The sequence below is a fragment of the Madurella fahalii genome (assembly GCF_045866475.1).
Source record: "Madurella fahalii IFM 68171 DNA, scaffold_1, whole genome shotgun sequence".
NCBI lineage: Eukaryota > Fungi > Ascomycota > Sordariomycetes > Sordariales > Madurella > Madurella fahalii.
In genome coordinates this window covers 4,539,457-4,565,469 of record NW_027263971.1, presented here as the reverse complement: position 1 = coordinate 4,565,469, position 26,013 = coordinate 4,539,457, and the positions used below count along the sequence as shown (strand labels likewise).

At 56.1% G+C, this 26,013-nt stretch overlaps 9 protein-coding genes across 9 annotated transcripts; 6 read left to right on the top strand and 3 right to left on the bottom strand.

The window, feature by feature from the left end:
• Nucleotides 1–253: 253 nt before the first annotated feature.
• On the top strand, nt 254–907 carry MFIFM68171_01405 (SHSP domain-containing protein; the record flags this gene model as incomplete). The annotated part of the gene is made up of 1 exon (XM_071056827.1): nt 254–907. One exon carries the CDS (start codon nt 254–256, stop codon nt 905–907), a length of 654 nt encoding a protein of 217 aa, XP_070912928.1.
• A 682-nt stretch (nt 908–1,589) lies between these two features.
• Nucleotides 1,590–1,969, bottom strand: LSM6 (U4/U6-U5 snRNP complex subunit lsm6; the record flags this gene model as incomplete). The annotated part of the gene is made up of 3 exons (XM_071056826.1): nt 1,590–1,612; nt 1,674–1,787; nt 1,858–1,969. 3 exons carry the CDS (start codon nt 1,967–1,969, stop codon nt 1,590–1,592), a joined length of 249 nt encoding a protein of 82 aa, XP_070912927.1.
• A 781-nt stretch (nt 1,970–2,750) lies between these two features.
• MFIFM68171_01403 (Polymerase nucleotidyl transferase domain-containing protein) lies at nt 2,751–4,120 on the top strand (the record flags this gene model as incomplete). The annotated part of the gene is made up of 2 exons (XM_071056825.1): nt 2,751–3,200; nt 3,263–4,120. 2 exons carry the CDS (start codon nt 2,751–2,753, stop codon nt 4,118–4,120), a joined length of 1,308 nt encoding a protein of 435 aa, XP_070912926.1.
• Nucleotides 4,121–4,649: 529 nt separating this feature from the next.
• MFIFM68171_01402 (Inner centromere protein ARK-binding domain-containing protein) lies at nt 4,650–7,850 on the bottom strand (the record flags this gene model as incomplete). The annotated part of the gene is made up of 1 exon (XM_071056824.1): nt 4,650–7,850. One exon carries the CDS (start codon nt 7,848–7,850, stop codon nt 4,650–4,652), a length of 3,201 nt encoding a protein of 1,066 aa, XP_070912925.1.
• Nucleotides 7,851–8,717: 867 nt separating this feature from the next.
• Nucleotides 8,718–10,294, top strand: MFIFM68171_01401 (Alcohol acetyltransferase; the record flags this gene model as incomplete). Its single annotated transcript, XM_071056823.1, has 2 exons — nt 8,718–8,758; nt 8,848–10,294. The coding sequence occupies 2 exons, from the start codon at nt 8,718–8,720 to the stop codon at nt 10,292–10,294; spliced, it is 1,488 nt and encodes a 495-aa protein (XP_070912924.1).
• Nucleotides 10,295–10,683: 389 nt separating this feature from the next.
• On the top strand, nt 10,684–11,683 carry MFIFM68171_01400 (Ribosomal protein L9 domain-containing protein; the record flags this gene model as incomplete). The annotated part of the gene is made up of 3 exons (XM_071056822.1): nt 10,684–10,882; nt 10,957–11,180; nt 11,258–11,683. 3 exons carry the CDS (start codon nt 10,684–10,686, stop codon nt 11,681–11,683), a joined length of 849 nt encoding a protein of 282 aa, XP_070912923.1.
• Nucleotides 11,684–12,294: 611 nt separating this feature from the next.
• On the bottom strand, nt 12,295–16,691 carry ATG11 (oligomeric, coiled-coil, peripheral membrane protein; the record flags this gene model as incomplete). Its single annotated transcript, XM_071056821.1, has 3 exons — nt 12,295–16,383; nt 16,449–16,560; nt 16,624–16,691. The coding sequence occupies 3 exons, from the start codon at nt 16,689–16,691 to the stop codon at nt 12,295–12,297; spliced, it is 4,269 nt and encodes a 1,422-aa protein (XP_070912922.1).
• A 3,855-nt stretch (nt 16,692–20,546) lies between these two features.
• Nucleotides 20,547–21,078, top strand: NHP6 (Non-histone chromosomal protein 6; the record flags this gene model as incomplete). The annotated part of the gene is made up of 3 exons (XM_071056820.1): nt 20,547–20,604; nt 20,761–20,978; nt 21,049–21,078. 3 exons carry the CDS (start codon nt 20,547–20,549, stop codon nt 21,076–21,078), a joined length of 306 nt encoding a protein of 101 aa, XP_070912921.1.
• Nucleotides 21,079–23,301: 2,223 nt separating this feature from the next.
• Nucleotides 23,302–25,353, top strand: MFIFM68171_01397 (DH domain-containing protein; the record flags this gene model as incomplete). The annotated part of the gene is made up of 10 exons (XM_071056819.1): nt 23,302–23,744; nt 23,799–23,875; nt 23,928–23,998; nt 24,054–24,124; nt 24,191–24,265; nt 24,363–24,589; nt 24,645–24,756; nt 24,842–24,969; nt 25,042–25,203; nt 25,265–25,353. 10 exons carry the CDS (start codon nt 23,302–23,304, stop codon nt 25,351–25,353), a joined length of 1,455 nt encoding a protein of 484 aa, XP_070912920.1.
• Nucleotides 25,354–26,013: the final 660 nt, after the last annotated feature.

Genomic DNA, 26,013 nt, shown 5'->3' with positions numbered 1-26,013 from the left:
TTGTAGAATGCGCGACGAGTTTCAACATCATCGAGCCTCACGTCTATATATTCTCCTCGAGATACAGGGCATCCCTCTCCATCTCTCTCTCTTCTGAATTACCAAGAGCAAAGCGAAGTCTACGATAACTCACCACCGGTTCATGCAATCATTCAGACCACTCTCGCGAACACTCTCACGAGTTTCACGGTTTCCGTACAACAAGAGACCCATCACTCTTCGTCACAGAACTCTCTCAACCACAACACCCAAAATGTCGTTCTTCCCGCGCAGCTTCTACTCGTCTGACCCTAGCTTCACCCCTCTCTTCCGCCTCCTGGACGAGTTCGACAACTACACGAACGAAGTCCGGAACAACAACCATGATGGGCCCCGTCACCGGCGCCATCAACACCTCCGGACGTTCAACCCCCGGTTTGACATCCGCGAGACGGACACGGCCTACGAGCTCCACGGCGAGCTCCCGGGCGTCGACCGCGAGAACATCAACATCGAGTTCACCGACCCGCAGACGATCGTCGTCCGCGGCCGCGTCGAGCGCACCTACACGGCCGGCACCCCTCCGGCGGGCCTGGTCGAGGGAGGGGCGCAGATGAGCGGCGCCATTACCGAGAAGGGCGAAGCGGCAGAGACGGCCAAGAATAAGGCCCCCGCGGCCGAGGGCGAGTCGAAGGGCTCGGATGCCACCACCAGCCTCGCGAAGCAGGGCAACAACAACGAGGGCACTGGTGAGGAGAAGTACAAGTACTGGGTGCAGGAGCGCTCGACGGGCGAGTTTGCCCGCACCTTCAGCTTCCCCACCCGCGTCGATCAGGATGCTGTCACGGCGAACCTCAACAATGGCATTCTGAGCTTGGTCGTGCCCAAGGCGAAGAAGCACGAGACGAGGCGGATCGCTATCAACTAAAAGGGTGCTTTGGCCCACTTCCTTCGGCTCGGGGATGGTGTGATGGGATTGTGCTGACAGCTTGATGGCCATGGAGGTATCCCGAGAATGAAACGCGGTTCGGAGTCTGCAGCATGTGTATAGTTAGGTTGGCCGTGGATGCGGTGCGTTGAGTCTGGGAAGGGTGAGTTTGGGGGGCAGAATGCGGTGCGTTCCTTCTTGAGCTGTAGTTTACAACTCTCTTAACAAACTTGTAATAGCTAGATACTCTTCAATTGAGAGAGTATTGATAACTTGTTGAAGGTGGTTGTATTTCTGATGTTGTGATTGCGCATTGTGTCCTGTACAAACCGAGTCCTTGTTTGGTAATCGAGAGCGTCCCACCCAAGGTAAGAGCTGGTCCCTGTAATGGAGCAAGTAGGATTGTAGTGCAATAAGACACTTCCCGCGGTTTGAAAGATGTCCGGGAGAACTGGGTTCACATTGTCATGTTCTTTGTATGGATAAGGCGGGTGTAGCCCGAAGTTAGAGCGTGCATTGCTGGAGATAGTAGGCTCTACCAACCAATACCCTCCGTGTGATCACCCTTTTCTGAGCTGGGCGGATCATCCAACTCGGGGGCTTTCTTTCTACCTCGAGTGCACGACCCGTCGCCTGATTTTCATTTCCAATGAGGGTGCCATATGTTCTGGCCGTCCCCTCGTCAATCAGCAGAGATATACATAACTATACATGGCGATTAGAACTACGAGACAGGTCATATCAAGAGCAAAGGAGAACCACAAACCGTTGTTGCCCCGGACGAATGCATCACCGTAGCTTCTCCGCTTGACGCCGTTGACATACTCTTCTGTCTTCTCAAGAGCGATGTTCATGTATCCGTCCACCGACTGAAGCTCACCTGGACAATGCGAGAAGAGGGTGTCAGTGGATGCTCATAATGGCACTTGTGTTTCAAGGAAGGTACTTGCCCTTGTAGACGACGCCCGAGTTGAGCTTGACGGTGACGGGGTTGCCAATGATCTCGCTCAGGAAGCCAGAGGGGTCCTTACCCTCGCCCTGGGTTACCGTGCCGTTCTCCATGGTCGATAATGGCTCGCTGGCCTGAAACACCCTGCGCTGCGCTCTGTGCTGTTTGGCTTGATGGCGATAAAGGCTGGGGCTGGCGGGCTTAGGGTGTCCACGTTTGGCTGAGCCTCGGTGCCGGGAGCTCTGCCCCACCATTTGTACCCACAGTGCGACTACGCACCGGCCACTGTTGGGCTACGCCGAGAAAGTCACTCACGAAGCCATCGTAATCTTTCATAGAATCACGCACCAGTTGCAGTATGATGAAGGTACCCCACACTATTCATGCTCCGTTTTCGTTTTTCTGCGTCAGATTGCTTGCTCTTGAGCCAAACAACTCACCAGAATACTTGGGTGAAGAATAGTGTGGGCACAAACTGAATGGAGCAAGTGACCCCCGCCCAAAGCGTCCATGTTGCGGGCTTCACCAAGTGTGCCGCCGAAGCTCAAACGGCGCGTGATATCGCGAGGCCACCATCGAGTTGAATGGGTGGAAGCAGGCTTGATAGTGTGTGTCCGACAGAATTGTGTAATTGGCGCTCAACAATGCTTTTGTCAACAGCGTCAACAGTACTTGTGCATGCTAAGTTGCCTTATTGCTTAAACCAAACAACAACACTCTGTTCACGCCCATTCATTAACTCGCTAGACGCCCCTAGCAAATAAGCCTGGCTGCGTTTCTGAATTGTTCTCCGGATTCTGGTCTCCCGACTCATTTCTCTTCATTTCCATCGCTTGAAGCGCTTCTTAACAACTGAAACCACTTCACATCGCCAATCTGCCCCTCGTTTTCGCCATGGGCGGCTCAGCCTTCTCTTCGCTTCCCGAAGCCCCATACACACCCCGCATGCCGCCTCCTGTGTACCAGCACGCAAAGTCCGCCTGCCATGCTGCGTTACGGGAGCTCTTCGTCTGCGTGGCAACACCCATCGAAGGACCCGCGAAGAAGGACCACGGCGACATCGACATCCTCGTCGCTCTCGAGAGGCGTGTCATCTTCCCTCAGAGCCCGGTCCACGACAGAGCCCCCACGTCTCCACATGAGCTGGTAGCAGACATCAAACATCTTCTCAAGGCCGAGTATGCCATCGTACCTCCAGCCGGGACGTCGGCAAATCTCGCCATCAGGTGGCCTTCGGAACTGGACCACCTTGCTGCAGCCACCGGGGATGAGGGCGCCGAGCCGAAGCCAAAGTACATTCAGGTTGACGTCCGCATCTGCCGGGACGTGGACCAGCTTTGCTGGGTAAGTGGTGCTGCCCGGGTCCCCCAGACAACAAAGCCCCCGCGTGTCTAATGGCCCGATAGATACTCTTCAAACATGCGCATGGCGACATCTGGAACCTCATCGGAAGCACAATCCGACCATTCGGTCTCACGGTTGATGAGGAGGCGCTCTGGATAAGGATACCCGAGATCGAGAGCAACAACCGCAACCTATCCAAGGTGTTGCTCACCCGAGACCCAGTAGAGATCCTGCACTTCCTGGGCCTCGCAGTCGAGGGGTTCTGGGAAGAGCCACTCGATTCGGTCGAAGCCCTCTTTGACTATGTCACCACATCGCGGCTCTTCTTCGTCCAGCCGGTCCCGGAGGGGGATGCCGAGGGCGATACGGACGGCGCCGGTCTCGTCGGCGGAGAGGAGGGCAGGAAAAAGCTCAGGGCAAACGACCGCCGGCGAATGAAGGGCCGCCCGATCTATCGGCGGTGGATCAACGAGTTCGTCCCGCAGCTCCGCACCCAGGGGAAGTTTGTCCGTGAAGGGCCGGGGACATCGGTTAGCCAGGTGCGCGCGGCGATCCGGGAAGAAGCGTTTGCCCGGTTTTTCGTCGAAGCAGAGTACATGAGCCGGCTGAGAGACTGGCAGCTGAAGAGGGCTGCCGAGGAGATGAAGACGCTGATCAAGAGCTGGATTCCTGACGCCCTGGAGCCGCAGCGCAGATCGTGTCTGACCTCGGCAATGCTTCGGATAGTTATGGAAGACGACCTGTCATTTGGCATAGCCCCGCCAGGCCCCTTTCGAGGCGAAGATGGATTCTACAACAAGGAAACCGCCCGCCGTTTCGTCCAGGAGAATTGGCAGCAGGTGGGTGGCATTGAATGGAAAAGGCAGAATGAAAGGGCACGGGATGCGATGCAGCTTAAGGCACGTAGCGGGAAGAAGTGACGAGGCGGTTGGGAGGCAGAACGGTAAGGAACGCGAAGGCCCAGGAGGACATCTTGTTAACTTTTGCGTGCTACATGATCATTGTAGGTCTAGACACACAACAATAAGTCAGCGTGCGGCGGACCGGTTACATATGGTCCGAGGCTACCTCAGAGGTCCGGTTCCTTGAAGCAAGAGTGCAATTGTACAGGAAAGGCCCCAGCCTAGGATAATAAAAGCGAATAGCCAGCTTGCCCGTTGTCTGCGGATTGTAAGTCGTGCAATTGAATAACAAAACACAATGTTCTCTCTGCTCTCCCGTAACACCACAAACACCACTTCTCTGTAGCTGCTAATATGTGTACCCCGAGCTTCCGTCATACCATCAAAATGAATCCATCTTGGATGAGGCAAAGCAAAAACAGCCTAGAACGCCCTGCTACCGCGTGATCCGGTATGACAACAGCCCAAACTCCAACCTCCAGGGCCCCTAGTACTGTCGCAATCCAGCCCATTTCTTCATCAGTGAAGACACTTTCTTTGTACTCTGCTAGACTCTTTCATCACCAGTTATACTCTCATCCTCGCCAAGGTCGAACCCCATCTCTCGGGCCGACTGGGCCGTTTCCCTGGCTAACCTCGCTGCTCTCCACGCGCTGAATATCTCCCTGTCCTCTGGTCGCTCTACAAAGCGCTTGTCAAGCCCCTTCTTGGCCAACCGTCTCCTATGCTGTCTCAGTTGCTCCCAGCTATAACGAGAGGTATCCACCGTCGTGATGTCGACCCCCGCGGCGGCGTCCCACAGGTCGGCCAGCCAATCCACCACCTCGGGCGCGTGGTGACGCACGAGTTCCCTGCCGCGTCCGCCGGTCGTCCACTGGTCCAGTTTCACCGGGATCGCGTAGCCCCAGACAGGATCGTCCAGGGTCCAGTCGCAGGGCGTGCCCGGGTAACAGTACTGCGGCTTGCAGTACAAGAAGCACATCCACGATTCGGCGACGTACCATAGCGAGACGAGGAACAGGACAAGACCCAGGAAGGTGAAGCGGAATCCTGGCTGCCGTGACCAGAGGTGAGGGAGGGGCAGGTGGACGAAAGTCGATGTGGGGTACACCGCGGGTTGGCTGCCATGGCAAATGGGACACGACTGGGACTCGGCCGTGGTGTTGTTTCCGTGGGCTGCATGTGGGTGATCCTTGGTTTCGGCATGGGACACCTTGTCCTCAAGCCGCGTGATGCCTTGTTTTGCCGTCCGAATACCCAGGAGGCCGGTCTGGAGCGACCGGATCATCCGGTCATACGAATCGAGTTCTCGCTTCATATCGAGCCTGTCGCTGCCGCTGTCGCTGTCGCTATTCTCGGGTTCCACCTTACCCCGGCTGGGGACAATGTGGTTTGTGCTGCTTTGTTGGCCGAGTAAGTCAGCAATGTCCTCTAGTGTCGAGTCATCAATCTGATTGACGCGATGGATTTCAAGTAGGTCATCTTTGACGGTTGGAGGTTTGACGGAGTTAGTCAGCGGAGCGCGATCTCGGGGTAACGACCTCGCGCGTCGCCGAATCGAGAGTGATGATGAGCGGCTTAGCGACCTCTCCCTTCTAGTTGATTGCGCGTGTCTCGGCTGACGTGCTGCAATACTGTCCCTTCTGCCTCGGAGCGAGGTTTTCGAATCCATGCTGGTGCTTTCTCCCGCCGGCCGTCCCAAACCGGTCGTCTGCGGTTTAGCGTCGCCGTTTTCAACTACCGGGACGGTGGCGTCATCTTTGAGTTTCTCGATCTTGACCGTGGCTGGCGTCTCGACATAGGCGCCGGTAACCCTGGGGGTGGGCTGTGTTAACGGGTCCGGCTTGGTGGTCTTAGGTGTCTTATCAGGAACGTCACCCTCAGGCTCCGGAGATGGAGCTCGCAACGAACCCCTTTCCGATTGGTTCTCCATCGGCGCAAAGAGCTTCATTTCTCCCTCTATACGTTCCGTCGGGTCGGAATCTGAATTCACAAAGCTCATGCGCTTAGCAAGCCCGGATTCGATGGATGAGTTTCTCGGGAGCCCGGCAAATCCTACTGTCGGTCTGGTGTCGCTCTTAGCGCCGCCGCTCAACCTTTTCTGTGTGGTATCCTCCGCCATGCCGCGATCACGGGTCTCGAGCGCTTCGCTACCCGCCGTCACTCGTGGTTCGGGAATTGGACTGGAGCTCGCGGCGACGGCTAGTCGGCGCAAAAGGTCGCGCGGCTCATCCCTCGCCTGCGAGGCGCTACGACTAGTTCTGGGCTTTTCGCTTGTGTCTCGGTTCTCGCCGACGCCCATTGCCTTGGTTTGCGCCGGATCTTCAGCAGAAGAAGGCTGAGCATTTGTATTCTGGCTAGCCGAGGCTGCCTGGCCTTGCGCGAGAGACAACAACCCTCCACTCTCTGTCTCCTGCAGCCTGCCGCCGAGCGGAGACGAGGCCCGTAATGGCTCGCCACCTGATTTCCGCGCCATATCTGGCGAGGGTGGACGTGATGTCCGTGCGGCATCGTTGTCACGGCGTTCATCTAGCTGGGAAGGGGCTAGGGCTTTCCCAGAAAGGTTCCCCAACTCACGCGACCTAAGCTCATCCATCCTGCGCCTCGACCGGCTAACTGAGCGACTGCGCGGTGGCAGATCATCGCCTGTTGTCATGACTTGCTGGGCGTCATTGCGATCCTCCACCGGGTCCTCGGGTTCGTCGCGGAATTTCAGCGCAGTTTCAATTTCCAGGGCGCGGATTTCATCGATCCGGGTGTTCCGATGCCGGAGTCGAGGACTCTCGGGGAGCGGCTCGCGAACCTCGGCCTCCAAGGCCCGAATGTCTTCGATTTTGGAATTGCTGCGCCTCACGGGAGGGCTGCTGGAGATCTGTAGGTCACCGGCTGTGAAGTCTGCGTCGGCCTGCCAAGCAAAGCTCTTGTTTGGAGACGGAAAGCCGGGTGGAGTGCCGCCTGGCTGGGGGAGCTCGTTGGGAGAGTTGTGGTCAGCTTGTTCCGAGCCGGCCGATTCCTGTGCCGAGGAAGCGTTGCTCGACTCCCGTTTCCTCCCGGATAGTCGACGCCATGTGCTGCTTCCCGTAGTCTTGCTTGCACGAGGCGAGGAACCGTCAAGACTGCTCCGACTGGTCTTCCGTACCAGTTCCCTTCCCGTCTCGACAATCTTGGACCCTATCTTCGATCTCGAGAACAGACCGCTGCCGCGGCGAACTGGCTCTTCTGGGTTTGATTGGTCTAGGGCATACTGGCGAAGCTTCTCATCAAAGGTGCTGTCCGAGGTATCGCTCTGTCGCGACTGAAGACCGTCGGCGGCGCTGTCTGGGGCGGAATCTAGGGACGTCCGATTGAGCCCTGGGCGGGTTTGCGACTCGGTAGAGGCAGTGCCCCAGAACTTTGAAGACCTCTTGTCACTTGATTCGCGCCGAGACCGCCATGACCGCGGGGCAGGGCTGGGTGACCCTTGTGCGGCCTCCTCCTCCTCGGCCAACCGGTAGGCATCGGAGAGGGTGAATGTACGTCGGCTGGCGGGGCGAGGGATTCTCGTGTCGTTCGGCGAAGTGGTTTGGGTATCCGTGGGCCCTCCGGAGCTGGTAGGGCGCGCGGAGTCCTCCTTGGGCCGTGGTCGCGAGAACAAGCTCCGTCTCTGAGACGCGCTGTTGATAACGAGTGGTGAGGTGAAGCGCGAGGCCCGCTGTGGGATTCTGGAGTCGGTGCCCGCCCCGGCTTTTTCAAGCCCGTCGCGCTCCATCATAGGCCGGTGTAGCTATTGTTACGTAGGAAACAATCCCGGTCGCAGATGGGGTTGAGAGAGGTGGGGGAAGTCACATATCAAGGGGCCTCGAGGCCTAAAAAGACGCGGTGACCGTCGAGATGTGCGGATGTGCTGGCATGACGGGATTGCAGGTTACAAGGCGCTGATTACGCTCACTAGATAAACCCGAAATGCGCATCGTGCGCCTCATTGTGTAAGGGGACAATTGGAACCCAATGGGAAGAATATGGTGCGCGGGTTGTGTTTCTGGATGCGCTGACAGCACAGCTGCCAACTGGATCGGTGACTTGGCGGAGCCAAGCTCATAATTGGAGAGGCTAGCGGGCCAGCAGCATGTGCGTGCTGTTGGAGCCCAATGAAACCAGCCCCAAATAATCGGTGGGTCAGGTACTGTGCCTGAAGAGCGTCCACTACATGTACTGCATTGTACCTTACTTTAGGTAGGCATCCAGAAACGAGCACCAGGGAGGCTTCGTTCTCCAAGCACCTACAGTCCATGTGCAGCTGGTTAACATCGAGGAGTACAGAAACCAGTAGGCATGCCAGAAGACAGGTCGGAAACAGATTTGCTGGCTTTCCTGCATTTGATGTTGGCTCAGACTTTCTGCCACGCCCCACTTTTTCTTCCTTTAGTCGGTCATTCTGAGACCGCAACTAAACTGCTAAGTGGAAGTTCCCAGCATTCATGTTGGTCGTGACCAATAGCAGGTGGTGGGCTGGTAGGATGGCACGTCGTAATCTGTCAATGTTGTGAATATCCCATCCGCGGGTAAAGATATAACGTGCAACATCTCATTTGGCAAACCGATCCAGTAGTCGCCAGTAAAGAGCCTGCAAGCATCAATGGACTCGTCCGCCCAGCCCGTCCGCCCTCTCGGGCCGTGGTATGTACGACCCCAGCCACCGAGCTTTTGAACGCCAGACCGGCCGGCGAAGCCGAAATTTGTTGCTGACCAAAACCACTACCGGTCAGCGAGATATTCTCGGCGTCACGACACCAGCCCGGTTTCTACAAATGCGTGGCGAGCACATGCCGCTACTCGGTTCCTGTGGAGAGTCTTCGTGGCCAAGCCATTGGAGACGCCCTGGAGACTGCCATTGCCCATGTCGTCCTCGCGCTCCCGTCCTTGCGTGTCGGCATAGTTGGTCAAGAGACTTCCAAACCCTACTTTGTGCAGCTGCCATCCATCAACCTTGACCACCACCTTGAATGCTTGGTGGAACCCACTGCGGACCTCAGCACCCAGGAAGCCGGTCTGCTCGGCATTCTCCAGGACCAGCATGATCGGTCCTGGCCCGAGATAGAGCAGAGACCGCCATGGAAGCTGACCGCTATCGTCCGTCCCCCAACATCTGATGACGGGCTCCAGGTGGTGGATGTCGTATTCGCCGTACACCACGCGATAGCCGACGGGCGGAGTACCACGTACTTTCACAGCAAGCTCCTCGCCGAGCTCAACCAGCAAAATGGCCGACCAGCCCAGCTATCTGGCCACATTCTGACCATGGCCGGCGACGTCAAACTCGACCCGCCCCAAGAAGAGCTCGTAAACTTCACCAAGTCTTGGGCATTTCTCCTCGGGACCCTATGGCGCGAGCTCGCGCCGGCCTGGCTTCAGCGCCGACCACCTCCGGCTCCATGGACCGGAAAGGTCGTCACCCGGGAGCCATGTCGAACGAGACTGCGGCTCGTCACTATCCCGGCGGTTGCTGTGCCTCGTATTCTGGCTGCTTGCAGGGCGCACCAAACGACGCTTACGCCGTTGCTTCATGCCCTTATTCTGGCTTCTCTGGCCAGGCGTGTCCCCCCCGAAGAGGCCCGGGCGCTCCGTGGTTCAAACCCGATTGACATGCGGCCATTTATTAAGCGAGATCCAAAAACCGGGGGAAGCGTGAACCCGTTCGGCAGCTTTGTCTCAACTCAGTCTCATTACTTTGGAGCGCCCACCATCGCAAGGTTGAGGGAAAGCGCTCTAGACGACGAGATCTGGGAACTGGCGGCAGAGTTGCGAGGCAGCATGAAAGAGCACCTGGATAAGATCCCGGCGGACGACATTATGAGTATGCTGGCCTGGATCGGCGACTGGCAGAAATACTGGCTTGCAAAGGTGGGGAAACCACGCCAGGACACGTGGGAGGTCTCGAACGTTGGCTCCATGCCGGGCGTCCAGGATGCGAGCGAAGAGACAATCCAGGGCTGGCGGATTCAGCGCTGCATTATGTCACAAAGCGCGAGCGTCGCCGGCCCTGCCATCGAGCTCAGTGTTGCCGGTATAACCGGGGGGGACATATGTATTGTTCTGGGTTTGCAAGAAGGTATTGTCGAGACGGGGATAGTAGATGGCTTGGCGGCAGACCTGCGGTGCTGGCTTGACCGGCTGGGCCATGAGGGCAAGCTCACTCAAGAGGTGCTTAGCTAGGTTGGGTTCCTACCTAGGTAGTCATTGCAGCCGATCAATCCACGCCAATTAGGTTTCTTTTGAGATGTTACCTGTATTGTGCTACGGCCTTACGGTGGGTTCCCACAACTGGCCCAAATCAACGTGGGGCCCAAGAAACCTTGTATGATGGGCCGCATTTAGGTAGCGCCTACGTGGTGACAAAAGATGCCGGGAGTTGCTTTACCAGAAGGGCGCTCCAGCTGCCCTTCTTGCCTGCCGCGGGCGCGAGACTTGGCGCTTGGGTGCATTGAGTGGACAGCCGAAGATTAACCACAAACACCCGACAACTTCCCCAGACATCGAAATTTTGGGACAACCATTCGGCCAAACTCGACCGCTCGGCTACGCGCCAGTCCCTCGCCAGCATCATGACGGCGTCCCTGGTGAGCAGATCGCCGACATGCCTGGCGTGCCTGCGTAGGCTGGCACAGCCATTTGGTAGCAACAATGGCACTGTTAGCACAGCCTCGTTGGTGCAGACTCGCGCAAAGTCCAACAGGCTACAACCGCGTGACCAGGGAGTCGTCGTCCGCTTGCTCGAAGACATTCCCAAGTTTGGCCGCAAAGGTAGGGCGAACCAATTGCATTGCCGACGGGCCCATTGCTACACGCCAGGTGAAGCTGACGGCGGGCTTCCCAAGCATCCATCTTCCGCGTCGAACGTGGGCGCATGCGCAATGAGTGGTACCCCAGGAAGAAGGCCGAGTACATGACGGCGGCACGCTTCCGTGAGCTCGGTCTGTCGCGAAACGACATCGGCGATCGAGACGCTGCCTTTGGCACGCTGGCAGCAGCTGAGCTCGAGGATATCCAAGCGCAGGCTGCACCCGCACCCAAGCCTGCATCCAAGCCCATTTCAGCTACTGTACGTGGACTTGCCCGCCCTGCTTTCCGCGCTTCCCTCACCGTCTTCCGTGCTGATGGCAACTCATGCAATAACAGCCTGAACAAGCCCATGATTTCTTGACAACGCTAATTCCCGAGACTCTCACGTTCCACCGCAAGCCAATCCCGGTGCCGGCCCCTCCTCCTGCCCCGGAGTCCCGACATGTCTCTCCCCTCGTCGCCGCTCCTTCTGCACCAACAGAGCCTGCACACAATCCCAGCGGCCCGCTAGCCATCTTTGGTTCCGTATCGACCACCGATATTGTGACTCACGTCAAGGGGCTACTGGTGGCGGACGCTCAGGCCAGCCGCATGGTTCTGGAACCTGAACAGATCCGCTTCTTGGGCCTAGAGGAGGACACCGATAGGATCAAGGTTCTTGGCCGCTGGGAGATTGAGATTGCGCTTGGAAACATGTTGGAGCCCGTCCGCAAAGTGGTTGAGGTTCTTCCCCTGGAAGACGCACAGAGTGAGGCTTCATAAGCAGAGCCAACGGTCGTCCGCTGTCCGAGTCCGTCGGGATTCCGCAGCGTACAGGCGGCCAAGGCTTGATTCATTGGACAAATTGCTTGTAGTTTTCACATGTAACTAAGTATTACTGTACACATAGCCCGGCTGCCTTCAGCGACGTCGTCTTATTAAGAATGTTTTCCCCGCGCGCCGCCACATCCAGTCACCAACCCCCTTACGCCGTCTAAACAACCGCTCAATGCACAGCAACTTCGCCAAGCTGGCTCTACAAAGTTGCCCGGAATTGGATGGTCGAATCACAGCGCTGTGCCGCAAGACTATATCTACCATTTGACTCGGTAAGACCCAGTTTCAAGTGTGATTGGAAATCATCACGGATTTCCAACACAAACCCACACCAGAACACTACGCTAGTCCCATTTCCCCCGCCCACTCCGCCGAAACCAAGACAAGCGTCAGAGCGGCTGCCGCCCGCCCTTGTAGTTTACATCCAGGCTCCAGAGGGAATCCCAGACGACGCTTCTTCTGGCCGGACTCAAGGAAGCAGCACTATTCTCGCGCCGTATGTGGGAGCGGGCCTACCAAATACCCGTCAGCAGCTGAAGAAGACCGGTGCAGTCCATTCAGGGACCCATCAAGGAATCCATGTCGTTGCGAACCTCGATCTGTGACTGCGACGGCTGCTGCCCAGGTGCAACATCCGCCGATCCTCCACCACGTCCGCTGCCCCGGGCCGGCGCGGCGGTCTGGGCAGCTGCTTGCGACGGATCGTGCTGTGATGCATTATTATGCACCGCGGCCTGTTGCTGTGTCGGGCTCGTCGTTCCCGGTGTGTCTGCAGCTACGGCGCGGAGTGAATTCGTCTCACTGGCGGCAGCGCTGTCTCGGCCTCGGGCTACTCCCATCGTGAACGGCAGGGCTTTCTTGGAGCCTGTGCTGGACCGGCGGCTCTCGAGGCTCTTAGACAACGTCTTGCTCACTCCTTCGATCCCTGAGGCAACGCCGCCCCGGCCTCCTAGTACCCCACTTTTAGACCCTGATCGTCCATGCGTGTGCATGTCGGCCATTGCCTCCACGTTGTTGGCCGCCACGGTGCTCTTGGCAAGCCCGGGGGTAGACGGCGCACCGGGCTTGTCCTCGGAGGCGTCGATCAGGTACCAGCGCAGGCCGTCTGATAGATCAAAGGGGTTGTCATTCTCCTCGTCGTTCAGCGAATCAGACTCTATCGCCGTGGTCTTCTTCGCCATCCTCGACGGGTGCTGGAGCGATTTAGACAGATCCACGACACGTTCCTGGATCCGCGAGATCCGAGCCAAGAGCCATTCTCGGTTACGCAACCTATGCGCCTCTTGCTCCCGTAGGAAGTAGTGGGGGAAGCCCACATTAAATGCGGCCCAAGCCCCGGTTGTTTGGTTCCTTGTTGGAAGGAAGAGCGCAAGGTCACCTTCTTTGAAGTGTTTGTAGGCGATCTTCTCGTGTGCCTCCCTTTGGAATGCATGGGCCTTCTCCCGGTACGCTCGCGCGTCCCGCTGCAGTTTGCGGGCCATGTGCTCGACATCTTTTACTCGCCGATATACGGCTTCGCAAAAGGCGTCCATATCGAAAGAACCCAACGAGGACATGTAGGCGTCGTACCTGCCCGATTCAGCCTGCATATCCGAACTGTCCATCCAGTAGAGGAGCTCCGCGCCAACGTTTTCAGCAGCAGCACGGCCGTTGAGTGTGGCGGACCGACGGAGCGATGAACTAGGATCCGAATCGTTTGCGTTTTGCGAGGAGCGCTCCGACCGCGGAACTTTCTGGATCACCATGCTGCTGCCCTGGCGAGTCACTGCAAACCCGAGCCGCTCGAGCAGGTGCGCAAGACGCTCGTTCTGCGAATACAGCCGTTGTGTTAGGTCTTTAGCGCGCGCGGTCCGGCCATCGAACCAGACCCCGAGTTCCGCCAGCTTGGTCTGCGACTCATGCAACCTTTCTTTGAGATGCTGGACCTCCTCCTCCAAACTGCCGACTTGGGATTGTCGAGAAGCAAGCTCCTCGGTGACCAACGTGATTCTCTCTTCCTCTTCCTCCAGCCGCTTGCGCAGGGATTCGGAGCCTGTCTCCCCATCGGCGAGCCTCGCACGCAATTGGCTGAGCTGCTCACGTCCGTCTGCCACCTCACCCTCAAGCGCCACTACCTTTGCCTTTTCTTTGCCAAGGATCTCGCGAAGATGAATCGATGCCGTCTCCTCGCTCGCTAGGCGCTCTTCTATGGCTGCCTTTTCTGCCCTTGTAGACCTGAGTGCATTCTGCGCCGACTCAAGTTGCAACCGGAGCAGTGATAAATCGCCATCTAAACCCCGAACCTTAGCCAGAACATCGCTAACCTTCACCACAACTCCCCCGGTGAGATCAGAGAGGTCGTCGGGCACAGCTTCCTCTGGTGAGAGCTGATTCCACAAATCCTGCAGTGCGTTAAGCTGCATGTCCTCGGCCTCGCTCAAAGCCTCTAGCTTCTTGTTGAGTACCTTGGATTCGTCACGTGCAGCCTGAAGCTGTCGTTCCTGTGCCTCAATCTCCTCACATTGGCGTCGTGTTTCATTGCGCAGGTAGTCAAGTTGGCCTTCCGACTTAAGTGTCTCGTCGCGTTTCTCTTTTGTTAGCCGTTCAATGTCAAGCTCCAGGGCGCGGATCTTTTCGTCGTAAGAAGCTTTTTCGTTCTCCCTTGATTCTCCAAAATGCTCCATTTCATCCTCAGTATCCTCCAACCGCGCCTGCAGCCGCTTGATCTCATCCTCAAGTGATTTCCGCTCCTCAGTGAACTCTCGTTTCTGGGCTTCCAGGTTCTCCAACAAATCCTTCTTCGTGGAGTTGACTTCTTCCATTTGACCTTTGATGTCGTTGTGCAACGTTACCCGTGCATTCAGGTCCTTTTCGAACACGGCTGATCGCTCCCTCTCTGCTCCAAGCTCAGCCTCGAGTTGTTGAATCCGTTGCACGAGGACGTCAGTGCTTTCAACAGACCCTCTCCGGTCCTCCGAGGTCCGCGGGGCCTTGACCGAGAAGGTTGAGTCATTGCGATCCGAGAGCTGCTGACTCGGCATCTGAAAAAGATTCCCCAAAGACGGTCGTGATGCTTGAGTCTGTCGGTGGAGCAGGTCCTCGAGCCGTCGCACACGGCTTTCGGCCGTCTTGAGTTTGCTCTCCAGTTTGGACTTGTCATCTTGCAAAGAGCGAAGGAGGTCGTCATCACCCCGGATTAGCAGCCCGCTCCGTCCGAGAGCAGCCTCATGGACACTGCCGTTTTTAAAAGCCTTCATCCTCTTTGACTGTTGCCTTGTGGGGCTGCTCATCTCTACAATCATCTTGCCAACATCGCCAACAATCTCGGGATCGGCCTTGTGGGTCTGCAGAAGCGCGTGGAATTCCTCCAGATCCTTTCTGGTCATGACCGGCCACTGCTCCTCCTCCCCGAGCAAGTTCACTTCCAAACCAGGAACGTTGCTGTCCGAAGCGGGGGTTTCTGGCCCGTAGGCATTACCAACCGACTTGTGCCATCTTCTACGCCTCTTGATTTCCTCCTCTTGAAACAGGGCCATCTCGTTTGCAAGAGTTGACGAGTCTTGCTTGACCTTGTCAAACCATTCGCGGCGTCTGATAGCTTCAGCCACAAAGGACGCGTACATGTAAGGAACTTGCTGGATTAGCCGCAAATAATCAAACGCAGCAAGCTCGTCCTCGGGGCTCACGGCGCTGAGTTGTGACTTGAAGCCATGGCTCAAAGCTGTAATGTCGGTAATGCTGCGCATGAACTCGACCGACTCTGCGGCGAGTGAGTTTCTGGCCTGCGTCGCGTAGCGAAGCATGTCGTCCATTTCGAGAGCTCGCTTGCTCATGCTTGGCAACAAGCGCTCGGTGTGGTTTGCGGCGATCTTGGAAGCCTGCTGAAGGACGTCCCGGGTCGAGGTTGTGTACCCGAGCGCCGTCTGGTAATCCGTGTCTATCTTCTTGGCCACAGCCTCAATATCCTGGATGAGCTGCTGGGATTCGCCAGCGTGTGACAAGGCAGAGCGTCCCACTGTCCTCTCGAATTCGCGGAATAGGTCATCAGCGTCCTGGAACAGGCGGTCGGCGACTTTCTCAAGCTCTGCGGCGCGGCTGTTGAACTTGCGCAGCGCCGCAGGCGCGAGCCGACCGGCTTTCCGGGCCGTATCCAAGTCCACGAGGTCCTCGAGCGTGGGCTGACGCTGCGGCCGTCCTTTGCCACCACCGGCGTCGCGACCGGTCATAAATCGCACCATGGCGGGTGATGCGGGAATGCTTCGCGCAAGGGATAGGTATTGCTCCCATCCTGCCGTCAGCGCGCCATAATCAGCCTGCGCTGTCGGGAGCCATTTCCTGAACTCGTCATACTTGGGATCAAGCCCCTTGATGACAGACTCCAGGTTTATTACGGCCGCGTCTAGGCAGCGCAGCATGACGTCCATCTCGGCGTACCGCTCCTCAGTCGCCGCGGCCATGCGTCTACAATCCTCAACCACTTTGAGGGCCCAGGCCCACCGGGTCTTGAAGAGTTCCTGCCATGATTGGACCGATCTTGCGTCCTCGATAGTATTGGGCGGGTTCGAGACGCTGTATCGCTTGGGGATCGGGAGGTCGGTTCTGGTGGGCGGCGTCGCACCTCCGGAGAGTGCCTGCGTCAGCCGGTTGTCATAAACGCATATTTCCTTCTGCAGCTCGCTTGGTCAGGTTCCAAAGTCGTGAATCGCACAGCCGGAGGCTTCGGGCCACCAACCTCGGTCTGGATGGTCTGGAACTTCAGAGGTTTCCCTTGCGGGGTCAGGGTAATGATGCACTGAGCTGGGATGGAAGTCTGTCGGGCGACAGCGGCTTTGAAATCATCGACTCTGAGAGGCGTTAGCACGTCAGGAAGAGAGCTAGTCGTGGAGGAAAACGAAGGGGCCCTGTACGACGAAAGCTGCGAAGCGTCTATTTGCAGGCGCTGGCCCGTGTGGGCGATCAACACCTGGGTTGCCATGCCCTCGCATGCCTTGCGAGATGGAATCGAGTCCGAGCGGGTTGCGAGAGGCCAAGGAGCAAGCGGCAGTTTAAATAATGATAAAGTTCGCTCGCTGCGTACCTACGTTAGGTCTTTAACCCGTCAGCCTGTCGATCTTGGCGTGGTCGGCCGCACCGATCCTCGTGCGGGAGAGTTGGCAAGGAGGCCCGTACTGCTCGGAGGACGGTGTATGCAGTAGGACGCAAACTGCAAAGCAACAGTCGATTTGTATGCAGTGTCTGGGGTTGCCCAGGCACATGCGCCAAATGGTCATGGGCCCCACTGTGCAGGATGGCTATATTGACAGGGGACAGTCCGTTGTGGCACCAGGCCTCCCGTCCCGACCCAGAATGAACGCGATGTGCCACAGGCACTGTGTAGGTATAGAGGTGCAGCCTATTTATCTGTAGTACAACCCGTAAACTCATGATAGAAAATTTAGTAGGCAAACCGAGATGTTTCACACCGCCGACTAGCAAGGGTGCTAAGGTGGTGTATACGCTCTCCCGGAGGCCTTGGTGACAGCGCAGGCTACGGTAATCCGCGCCACAGCTTGCACTGTATACACGAGGCTCGCATCACCGTCCACGCGGTCCCCGAAATGCATTGCCCTATCATCGCAAGAGAAGCTGGCTGAGATAACAGTGATAGTATACCACTGTGGCTCCTACAAAACTATTCTTCGTAGTATGGCATCCAACCGTTCCACTCCCGCGTTCCCTCTTACGGAGACTGAGTCGCGTGTGTTGGACCTGTATGACAAATTGCATCAACTCCGGCTCGAACTTGCCCTCCTCAAGTCCCGGCAGAACTATGCATTATCATCAGCTCCAGGTGAGAATCCCCACGCCCGCTTACCCTTTGAATCCAAGTGTTTGTTCTAACACTCACCAGGTGATGCCTCGCATGTACTGGTTGCAGAGGGCCAGATGGCCGAGCAGCAGATACGACTTCTAGAGGCAAAAGGGATGCTCTCGTTGCGAGACAATGTTGTGGAAGGGGTGACAGTAGTCAAACCCATCTTGAACGCTGTTCACCATGCTACCGACGCCTCGCCGCTTGAACGGTATGTAGAGAGTTTGCAGCGACAGCGATGAGATGGCTGATCAGAAGGAAGAGATCTGTTATCCTACATCGAACAGCGCGACTTGGCCGCTGTCGAAGCAGCGGCCCTGTGCTCGGGTTTGCAGGCATCTAGAGATCGTCTTGCGGAGCTCCAAATCGAGAGTCTCGGCACCAGTCATCGAAACATCAAGTTGGCGTCGGAAGCACTACAACTGGCGGCCAAAACCCGTGAGCATGGGCCAGAGTTTGTTCAAGCTGAACGGTTCAAAAGCGAGGTGGCTGCTCTGGAACGCCGGGTTAAAACTAGCCTTTATAGATGGCGATTGATGAAGGGCGCAGCAAGTGCCATCGTAGCTGGAAGCGGTGTCGACTGGGTTCGAGACGAACGCTTAAGAGGTCTTGTTCTCGACCCTCCAGACTGAATACAGATAGTAGGAAATGTAGTGCAAGCAAATTCTACATCAACATCATCAGCCGCAACCGCATTGCAACATCTGCACGGGCGTCCCGGGACCGCCAGATCTTGGGAGGGACTGCTGCTTGTGGACTTCATGGGATCCACCAACACCGCGTCGCGCGCCCGGCGGCCAAATTCCCCGCCTACGCGCTCGCTCGGTTCGTGCAACCCTGGTAGCAGCTGCCCTGTGTACGAGCCAATCACAAAATGCCGCTGCAAGGAATGATCCAACCGTACCCACCAAATGATTCATATGATTCCGAAGAAGATGGGGTAGCAGAAGCTAACAGCCTCGCTCTATTCTAGTGGAGATGAGATGTCTACATTCCGAAGCAGCTATGGCTGGTGACCGATTGCAAACTCCTGTGCCTCGATACGTTGCCGCAAGCATCTGCAGGTGGCCGATAAATAGCTCCTGGGCTGCTCTCGGCGGAGGGAAATAGATGGGGGAGCTGCCAGTTGGGGCGACTGGCATTTTCTTGCGACAAGAGCCACCCAAAGAAAGGGTGTGATTGACCGAAAGACCAGCCCCCGGATAAGAGTGACGCGCGGAGGTACGTGCTCATACCACGCTGCGCGCGGGCCACTGATATCCCCCATTGTATGGGGTACTTGGCTCACAGACAATTTTGGTGTCATGTTAGGTACCAACCAAGGATGGCCGAAGTACCTACCATATTTCCAAATAAAGGTGTTGGTTGTCATCCTTCACCTCAAAGCCCCTTTGTGACATCTCCAAGAAGCATTGCAGACACGCTAACATTTTAGACCAGATCTTATCCTTCTTTACCATCCCTTATCAAAACCGCTGGAATGCACCTAAATGTGTTCCGTAGTCAACAAAGCCCCCATTTGCCTATCGTGCGAGGGGAAGCTTACCGCAACAGGTACTCACTCTGTTCAGAATGCTACCAAGCATTTACGCAGTCGCCGGTCCAAGTTCAGCGTCAGCAGTCCAAGAACCAAGCACTTGGAGTTCGGCGCGTCCGCTTGCTCTGGCAAATTCACCGATGCTCGAAGGGACGTGGTTTGGACATCGAGCAACCCGCAATCAATAAGGTTGGCAACATCACGAACACACCCCCAGCACCTGCGAGCAAGATGGAAGCCACATGAGAGTCAAAACTGAGAGAGCAAGGAACTTCGGCTATATTGTATGACGAAGTGTTGAGTCTACACTTAACCTTATGCACATACCACGAAGCAGGGTAAATTTTCAGGTACAATGGTATGTGGTGGAAAGAGCTGAGCCATAAAGTTAGCTAGCTGGCTGTCAAGCTCCGGTACCTAGCAGCTCAGGCAGGTACGGGAGCAGGGCGCCCAAGGGATAGGCACGTGTACAAGGTACACCGGCGCACAGTTCGGCTAGACAAGGACCGAAGTACCCTGTACTTGGCAGGCTTGGTCAGCGACGAACGGACACCCTACCTTACCACACAGGCTGAAGCAGTGTGTGAGTGGACAATGAGGGGGCGGCCTCGCCCCTCCCCCGAATCACGGCCAAAAAATCAGCCCGCCCTGCACCTTTTTTTTGTTGTGAGGCAGGAAGGAGCAGGCCCCCTCCCCCCTTCACTCAATCAGCCGCCCATAGTAAAATACGGGCAGAGGCATCCCCCTCCCCCTCGCAAAATCTCCCTCTTCTTCTCCCATACAAACTGCGCACCACAGCACACAACTTTACATTACCTACACACAACCTCAACCAGTGAGTACTTCTTTTCTCTGCAAATCTCTGCATATTCCCAAGTAACTCGCCCTCGGGCCTGATTGGCCTCGCACCTTCATTGGAGCAATCTTTTCCCCATTTTCCTTGCGTTGCGCGCTCCGTGGCCGTCGCTGCTCCGCGCTGGTCATTGCCTCTTCTCTCCACCCATCGCTTTTGCCTTGCAAGTGCATTCTCGCCGTCGGCTCCGCCAACACGGCTACGCATTTCGAATCCAAACAAACCGCGGGCTTCTTCTAACCAGCGGCGCAACCCCAACAGAATTTCACAACAACCCTTCGCTTTCCTATAGTCCCACTCAAAGTACGTATCTTAGTCGCATTGAACCCATCATGAGCTCCGGGCTGCTTTTTCGCGTCTGCAATCGCGTTTGCGACGCAGTGCGGCCGAGCAAGCGCGCCGCGCAAACGGAGCTCAATCGCGCCAAAGGCCCCCCCGGTTGCCCCTCGCGTTGCTTTTTGGAGGATTGCTGCAATGCAAATCGCTGCGCTAAACCGCCACTTATACTCTTCCCTACCACCACCTATCTCTGTGCATGCAATCTGCTGGCGACGGCGGCTAACATATTTGTAGTCTTCAATCAGTCACCATGCCTAAGGCAGCTAAGGGCAAGTCTGGCAAGGTCGAGAAGCGCCGCAGTAAGAAGGGTAAGTGAGCTTTTGGCGTGTTGGTTCCCTAACCGAAATGGCAAGGAGAAGACCAGATCGTCGGGTGCAGTTGTCTTCTGCCCCACCATCTCCCCAGCTTCTCCAGACGCGTCAAGCGCGTGTCATCCGAGGTCACAGGCTTATCAATCGTCGCAGACCCCAACGCGCCCAAGAGAGGCCTCTCTGCCTACATGTTCTTCGCCAATGAGCAGCGCGAGAATGTGCGCGAAGAGAACCCTGGTGTCTCTTTCGGCCAAGTTGGCAAGATCCTCGGTGAGCGGTGGAAGGCCCTGAGCGATAAGCAGCGGGCCCCCTATGAGGCCAAGGCAGCCGCCGATAAGAAGCGGTACGAGGACGAGAAACAGGCGTATAACGTAAGTCTCCTCTTCTCACACATCGAGCAGTCCGGAGTTCTAACAAGTCATGGCTAACAAGAACGCTCAGGCCGACGGCGACGAGGAAGAGTCTTCTTAAGCGCACTCTATTCTCGCCACCCGTTGCGCTCGCGACAAGCCAGTCTTGATAAGATGACATACAGTCAAACAAGACAATGCGGTCAGCACGAGGCTTTCTTTTACCCTTGTATCTTTGGGACGGACGGTGTTGCTTGGGACAGTGCAATTGGACTTTGGTGCTTTTCTTTTTCTAGCATGGTTTCGCACGAGGTTTACTATGATCTGAGGAAACTGGAGGGCAGGATTCCAGGATTCCTTTGGTATGGATGGCGGTTAGTCCATCCCAGTGGAGATAGGGCGCAGCGTTGGACCCTATGATATGTATAACAAAGACCTATTTTCTTTTTTGATCATATTCGGGAGCATCTGAGGCCCCGGCCGATGCGATCGAATGTTGGATGAAAAGCCGGGTCCGTTATGCGTTTGCAGCCTCTTGGCCCCGTTGCAATGTCCATAGCATGGGCCTCGCAGAGTTCCAGCATTCCCATTGGCATCTTTGAACTTGTAGTGTGGGCCGAAGTCTGGATGCTTAGGGGACTCGTCAATTTCGGGTCCCATCTGGATAGATATCGCCGTGTTGCGTTCGCCGGTTCCCAGCCTCTAGTTCTATCCACAGGGCTTGGGGCTTTGTACCGTTCTACACCTCCACGCGGGGATCCGACAGATACGCACGCAAGGAGGGAGCGGGCTTGAGTCTCTTAAAAGTTGTGAAGCATGCGGGCGACCCTGATTCGCGGTGCATGGGTCGGTAGCCCCATCGATCAAATCACCCATTCTTGGCGCGACGAGAAATACGCAGTAGAACTGCTTGCCTGTACGTACGCGTAATCTTGGGTGATGGCAACTAAAACTATCTGGAGCCATCTTCATCGACGGGGGGCGTTTATCAGGAGGGCCAGCGAGTTCCTCGAGATCTCACCTAACCCACCTTAGGTACGTACCTTTCATCTTGCTGCCCAATGAGGGCTTCCCGGCTGGTTCCGTGACCTCAAATTCCGAGCCGTCTCTAGTTCCCTCCAATATCTTTCACCCGTCGCCGACATCCCCCGCTCCTGATCAATGGCCCCTCACCAGTCAGCGCAATGCAGGAAAGTCGAGGAACTGCAAGGCGTCGGCATGGCCTCGAGCATCTGGGCGACAAACAGAAGGTCATTCTAGGAGCTCCTATACCATGACCGCTCCCGCTGCTCTCTCAAACTGCACGACCCATGCATGTTTCGCTCGATTGGCCCTCTTTTTCACAGTATGGTGCCAACGACCCATCGCTCCCGTAGCTGTCGCCTCGGTTCGCTTCTCAAGCCAAGTGCAGAAACCGTCCTAATGCACGTCTTGGGCCCTCCGCAACAGAGACGATTGGACTGGCTTCGTGGCAGCCTCTGACTCCTCCGGCTGCCACCTCACCTCACATTCTCACATTGCTGCATTGCAGCACCCGTTACGCAGTGTCGCTGTTCTCATTCGACATTCGTCACGCCAGCCTCTCGCATCCCGCGGTTGATCCGGCATAGGCAATCATTGCTGGCCGGTAAACCCCCCACACCAACAATCCCCAGTCCTGGTCGGCTCTGTCGTTTTTGCTTGACGAGCCTCTTCCACTCGTTACTTCGATGCCCAATCTGTGGGCTTGACTTCTCTGACTGCCTCTATCTGTCCCAATGGTACCAGCTTTACTCTCTCGGCAGTCGTAGGTGGTGGTTACCACACCCAGTTTCCCAATGTCCTCTTGGCCGGGGGTGGGCCAGTGGCCGTATCCCTGGGTACGGGCGGTGAAGCCGAGATTCGGGTGATATTAATTTGAGGCTCCGGTTCCCAGCGTGGCATGACAAGTTTCCTTGTCCTCAGCCGGTGGTGTTAGCGTGGCCGCCCCCGGGCCCCATCCCTTCCCAAGTCTTGTTCCCACCGCCGCTTTCTCCTCACTCGTGTCCATGGAGCTCCATCCCCACCCTCTACCTCGTCGTTTCAAAACTCTTGCTCCCTTCCTCGGGTAGCACCAACGCTCTCTTACCTTTGGTATCCGTTATCATGGAGTAAAGCACCCTGCCAAACGAGCAGGACCAGGTCTAAAGAGTGAACAGGGTTCGGTGAAGTAACTCTGCGCAACGCCGGCCGAGAACACGATAAACATGACGTTCGAGGTCCGCCATGGGCCGACACCCTCGATCAGATCCGTCATCCATTGCTATTCGACCCGATATCGCAGTTGACCGTTAAGTCACATCGCAATACGAGAAAAGAGGCAAGGATGGAGCAACTCGGCAACGCCCACGTCTCTGTTGAGACGCACCTCCTCCGAAGCTGCTGCCGTGAGGCCGAGCGGGCCGACATCGTAGCTCTGGGTCTGGACCAGCTGCGTGCGGCGCTCTCGGAGTCGTTCCACGCCCACCTCATAGCCCTAGCCGAGGAGATACGAAATTCAAGCAGGTTCTTACGCGATCTTGCCGATCGATCACAGGTGCACATCGCACGCGTTCCTATCGTTGCCAACTACTTGAACGTCGTGCTTCCCTGTCTATGCCAGACTCTGAAGGATATCACCGCTTATTATGAAGACAAAACTCTATCAAGAGAGATACGGTGGCGCAAGATGTACCATAAGATGACCGAGGAGGCAGGCGGGCTTCCGCTGCCACAGCGCTTCGTGCTCTATAACCACTTCCTCGCGCTGTTGAAGCAGCTCTTGACGAGGTGAGTATGATGATCTAATCAGTCATGCCAACGCACTTTCTAAGCTAATGTAAGGTCACCAATCTTCGACCTGAACACACTCGAGAACCTTCGTACGCGCGTCCTCAAACTGCGGGAGCAAAGAGGGATCCGTAAGCATTCGTAGCTCTTAGTACGGAATGCATTCACTGACATTTTAGATAGCTCCGCCTCCAACTCAAGCTGGCCCTTTGGTCCGTCAAGATCTGATGTCGCTGGCGGTAATACAGGAACCAGTCTGTAACCCCGACGCCCCGTGTACCCCACATGCATAACCTAACATCGCCCCAGAATTCCCACTGGGCTGAGCAGATATTCTCCCTCCCATTACCGTCACGAACAGAGCTGAGACACCTAAAGCCGTGAGTATAGCCATTCATTCTTTTGTACTTCGCATCAGACTGGTATCCTCACTAAGATTTTCCCAGCTCCAAATCGTATGCTCCATTTTACCCATGGGGACATCTGAGTATACCACCAGACTCAAAGATACTGTTCAGGCGGTGAGTCCTAATTCGCCGCCAGGCTCTGCATTCCCAACTGCAGCCGGCCTGTCCATCCCATCCAAAATTACAGCGTCTGATAGCTCGGTTACGACAGACCCTTTGACAACGACTTGATCTCAATCGTAGTGTTCCTGAACTTGGCCAACCAGTCGCCTTATTACTTGATGAGAACCATGAAGGGGGATACTCCATGGTTCTCCCTACTCGGCGCTCATGAGCTTTGTATCGAGCGCGAAGGAAGTGCGCTACAGCTCAAGAGATGGAGCCACTCGGAGCAGTGTAGCAAGCTCTGGGCGGCGTTGTACTTCCTGACCTGGGAAGGTAATTACAGCAGTGGCAACTCCCATTGTTCATGCATCCCGCTAACCAAGCGCAGAAATGGTGCTGTTTTACTGCACATTTGTCGCCCTCAAGGCTCGGAATATGTTGACGGTCCAGATCCACCCGAACGAGTTCAGGCTGCAGAGAGAGAAACGGCTCTTCCAGGCGTACGTTCGATACCTCTTACCCACATTTACAAGACCGACAACGAAGTCTTCTAGTCCATGTTCGACTAACTCGGCGTTTGGTTAGCCAAATAATTGATGACGGCTTCAGACATTCACTCATCGTTTACGAGGACCTACAGACCCAGGGCTTGCGTCTGCATGCCGCCGTGTGGGAAGGCGAGCTCAGACAGTGCCCTGTGTGGACTGCATTTGGTACGGCTTTCCCCTCTTTTTTTCGGCCCTCTTCATATGCTTTTTGGGCGGCTAACGACTCTTGCTTGTCAGTCACACATCAGTCCCGGTCACCGACATGGCTCAGCCGGCGTTCAAAACATCGCGTCTGGCTCAAGGACGTCCAGCTATACGTGTTTTGCAACACATATCGCCAGGAAAACATGCGGCAAAATAAATCAGGCGCCTTCGAGATCTACTTTGACCGCGTCGAAGGTACCGAGACCCCCACTTACAACTCTCTTGTCTGTGATGCTGATATGTTTGGTGAGCACAGCGGCCAAGAGGTTCAGAGAACTGTTCTTGGTCAGGTTGGCGTCACCTGAGTCATCCGAGAACGAGCCTGTCGCCGGACCCTCGGGGTAGAGCCTCCTTCTTAGCCCGGTTATTTTCTACTCGACGCATCAATCTGCTTGCCAGCTACCACGAGAGCAACAAACCTAACGTTAAGGTGCTTGTTTTCTTAAGGAGTGTGGCTTCCCCCAACACGGGTCGATGAATTCTCGGTGCCACGAAATTGCGATAACCAAAGTATAACGAGTCTCTGATTTCTTGGTGAGGGAAGGCATGTATGGAACGAAACTAGGCGTCATTTGCCGAACTAGTAATTAGCCCTCTGCCTTACGTACTTGATGACATCACGAATCCAGTTTGTCGGTGGGTTCCCCTACCCTAGTTGCCTATCGCAAACTTTCTTGTATTGTTCCGTACCCCTCTTTTTTGGCTATCATTCCACAGCCATCGAGGTACTCGCGGCGCTTGCATTACACGACAGGGCGTATTCGCCCGACTCGGGCCAAAACCTAAGTGGGTAGACTCTTTGGATCGGTAAGGGATAGACAGAACAGGACAAATGCTCGCAACATAGGTGGTGGCAAGGTGGGTATACCAGTGAGTGGCCTGGGTAATGCAGGAGGAAGACCAGGTGCCGGTACTGCAGCCTGAAGCGCCCAAGATCACTATGGTCGCGCCACATCACGCCGCAGAAGGAGTGTTGCGGTCCCGTTTCGACGCCATTTAAGAATG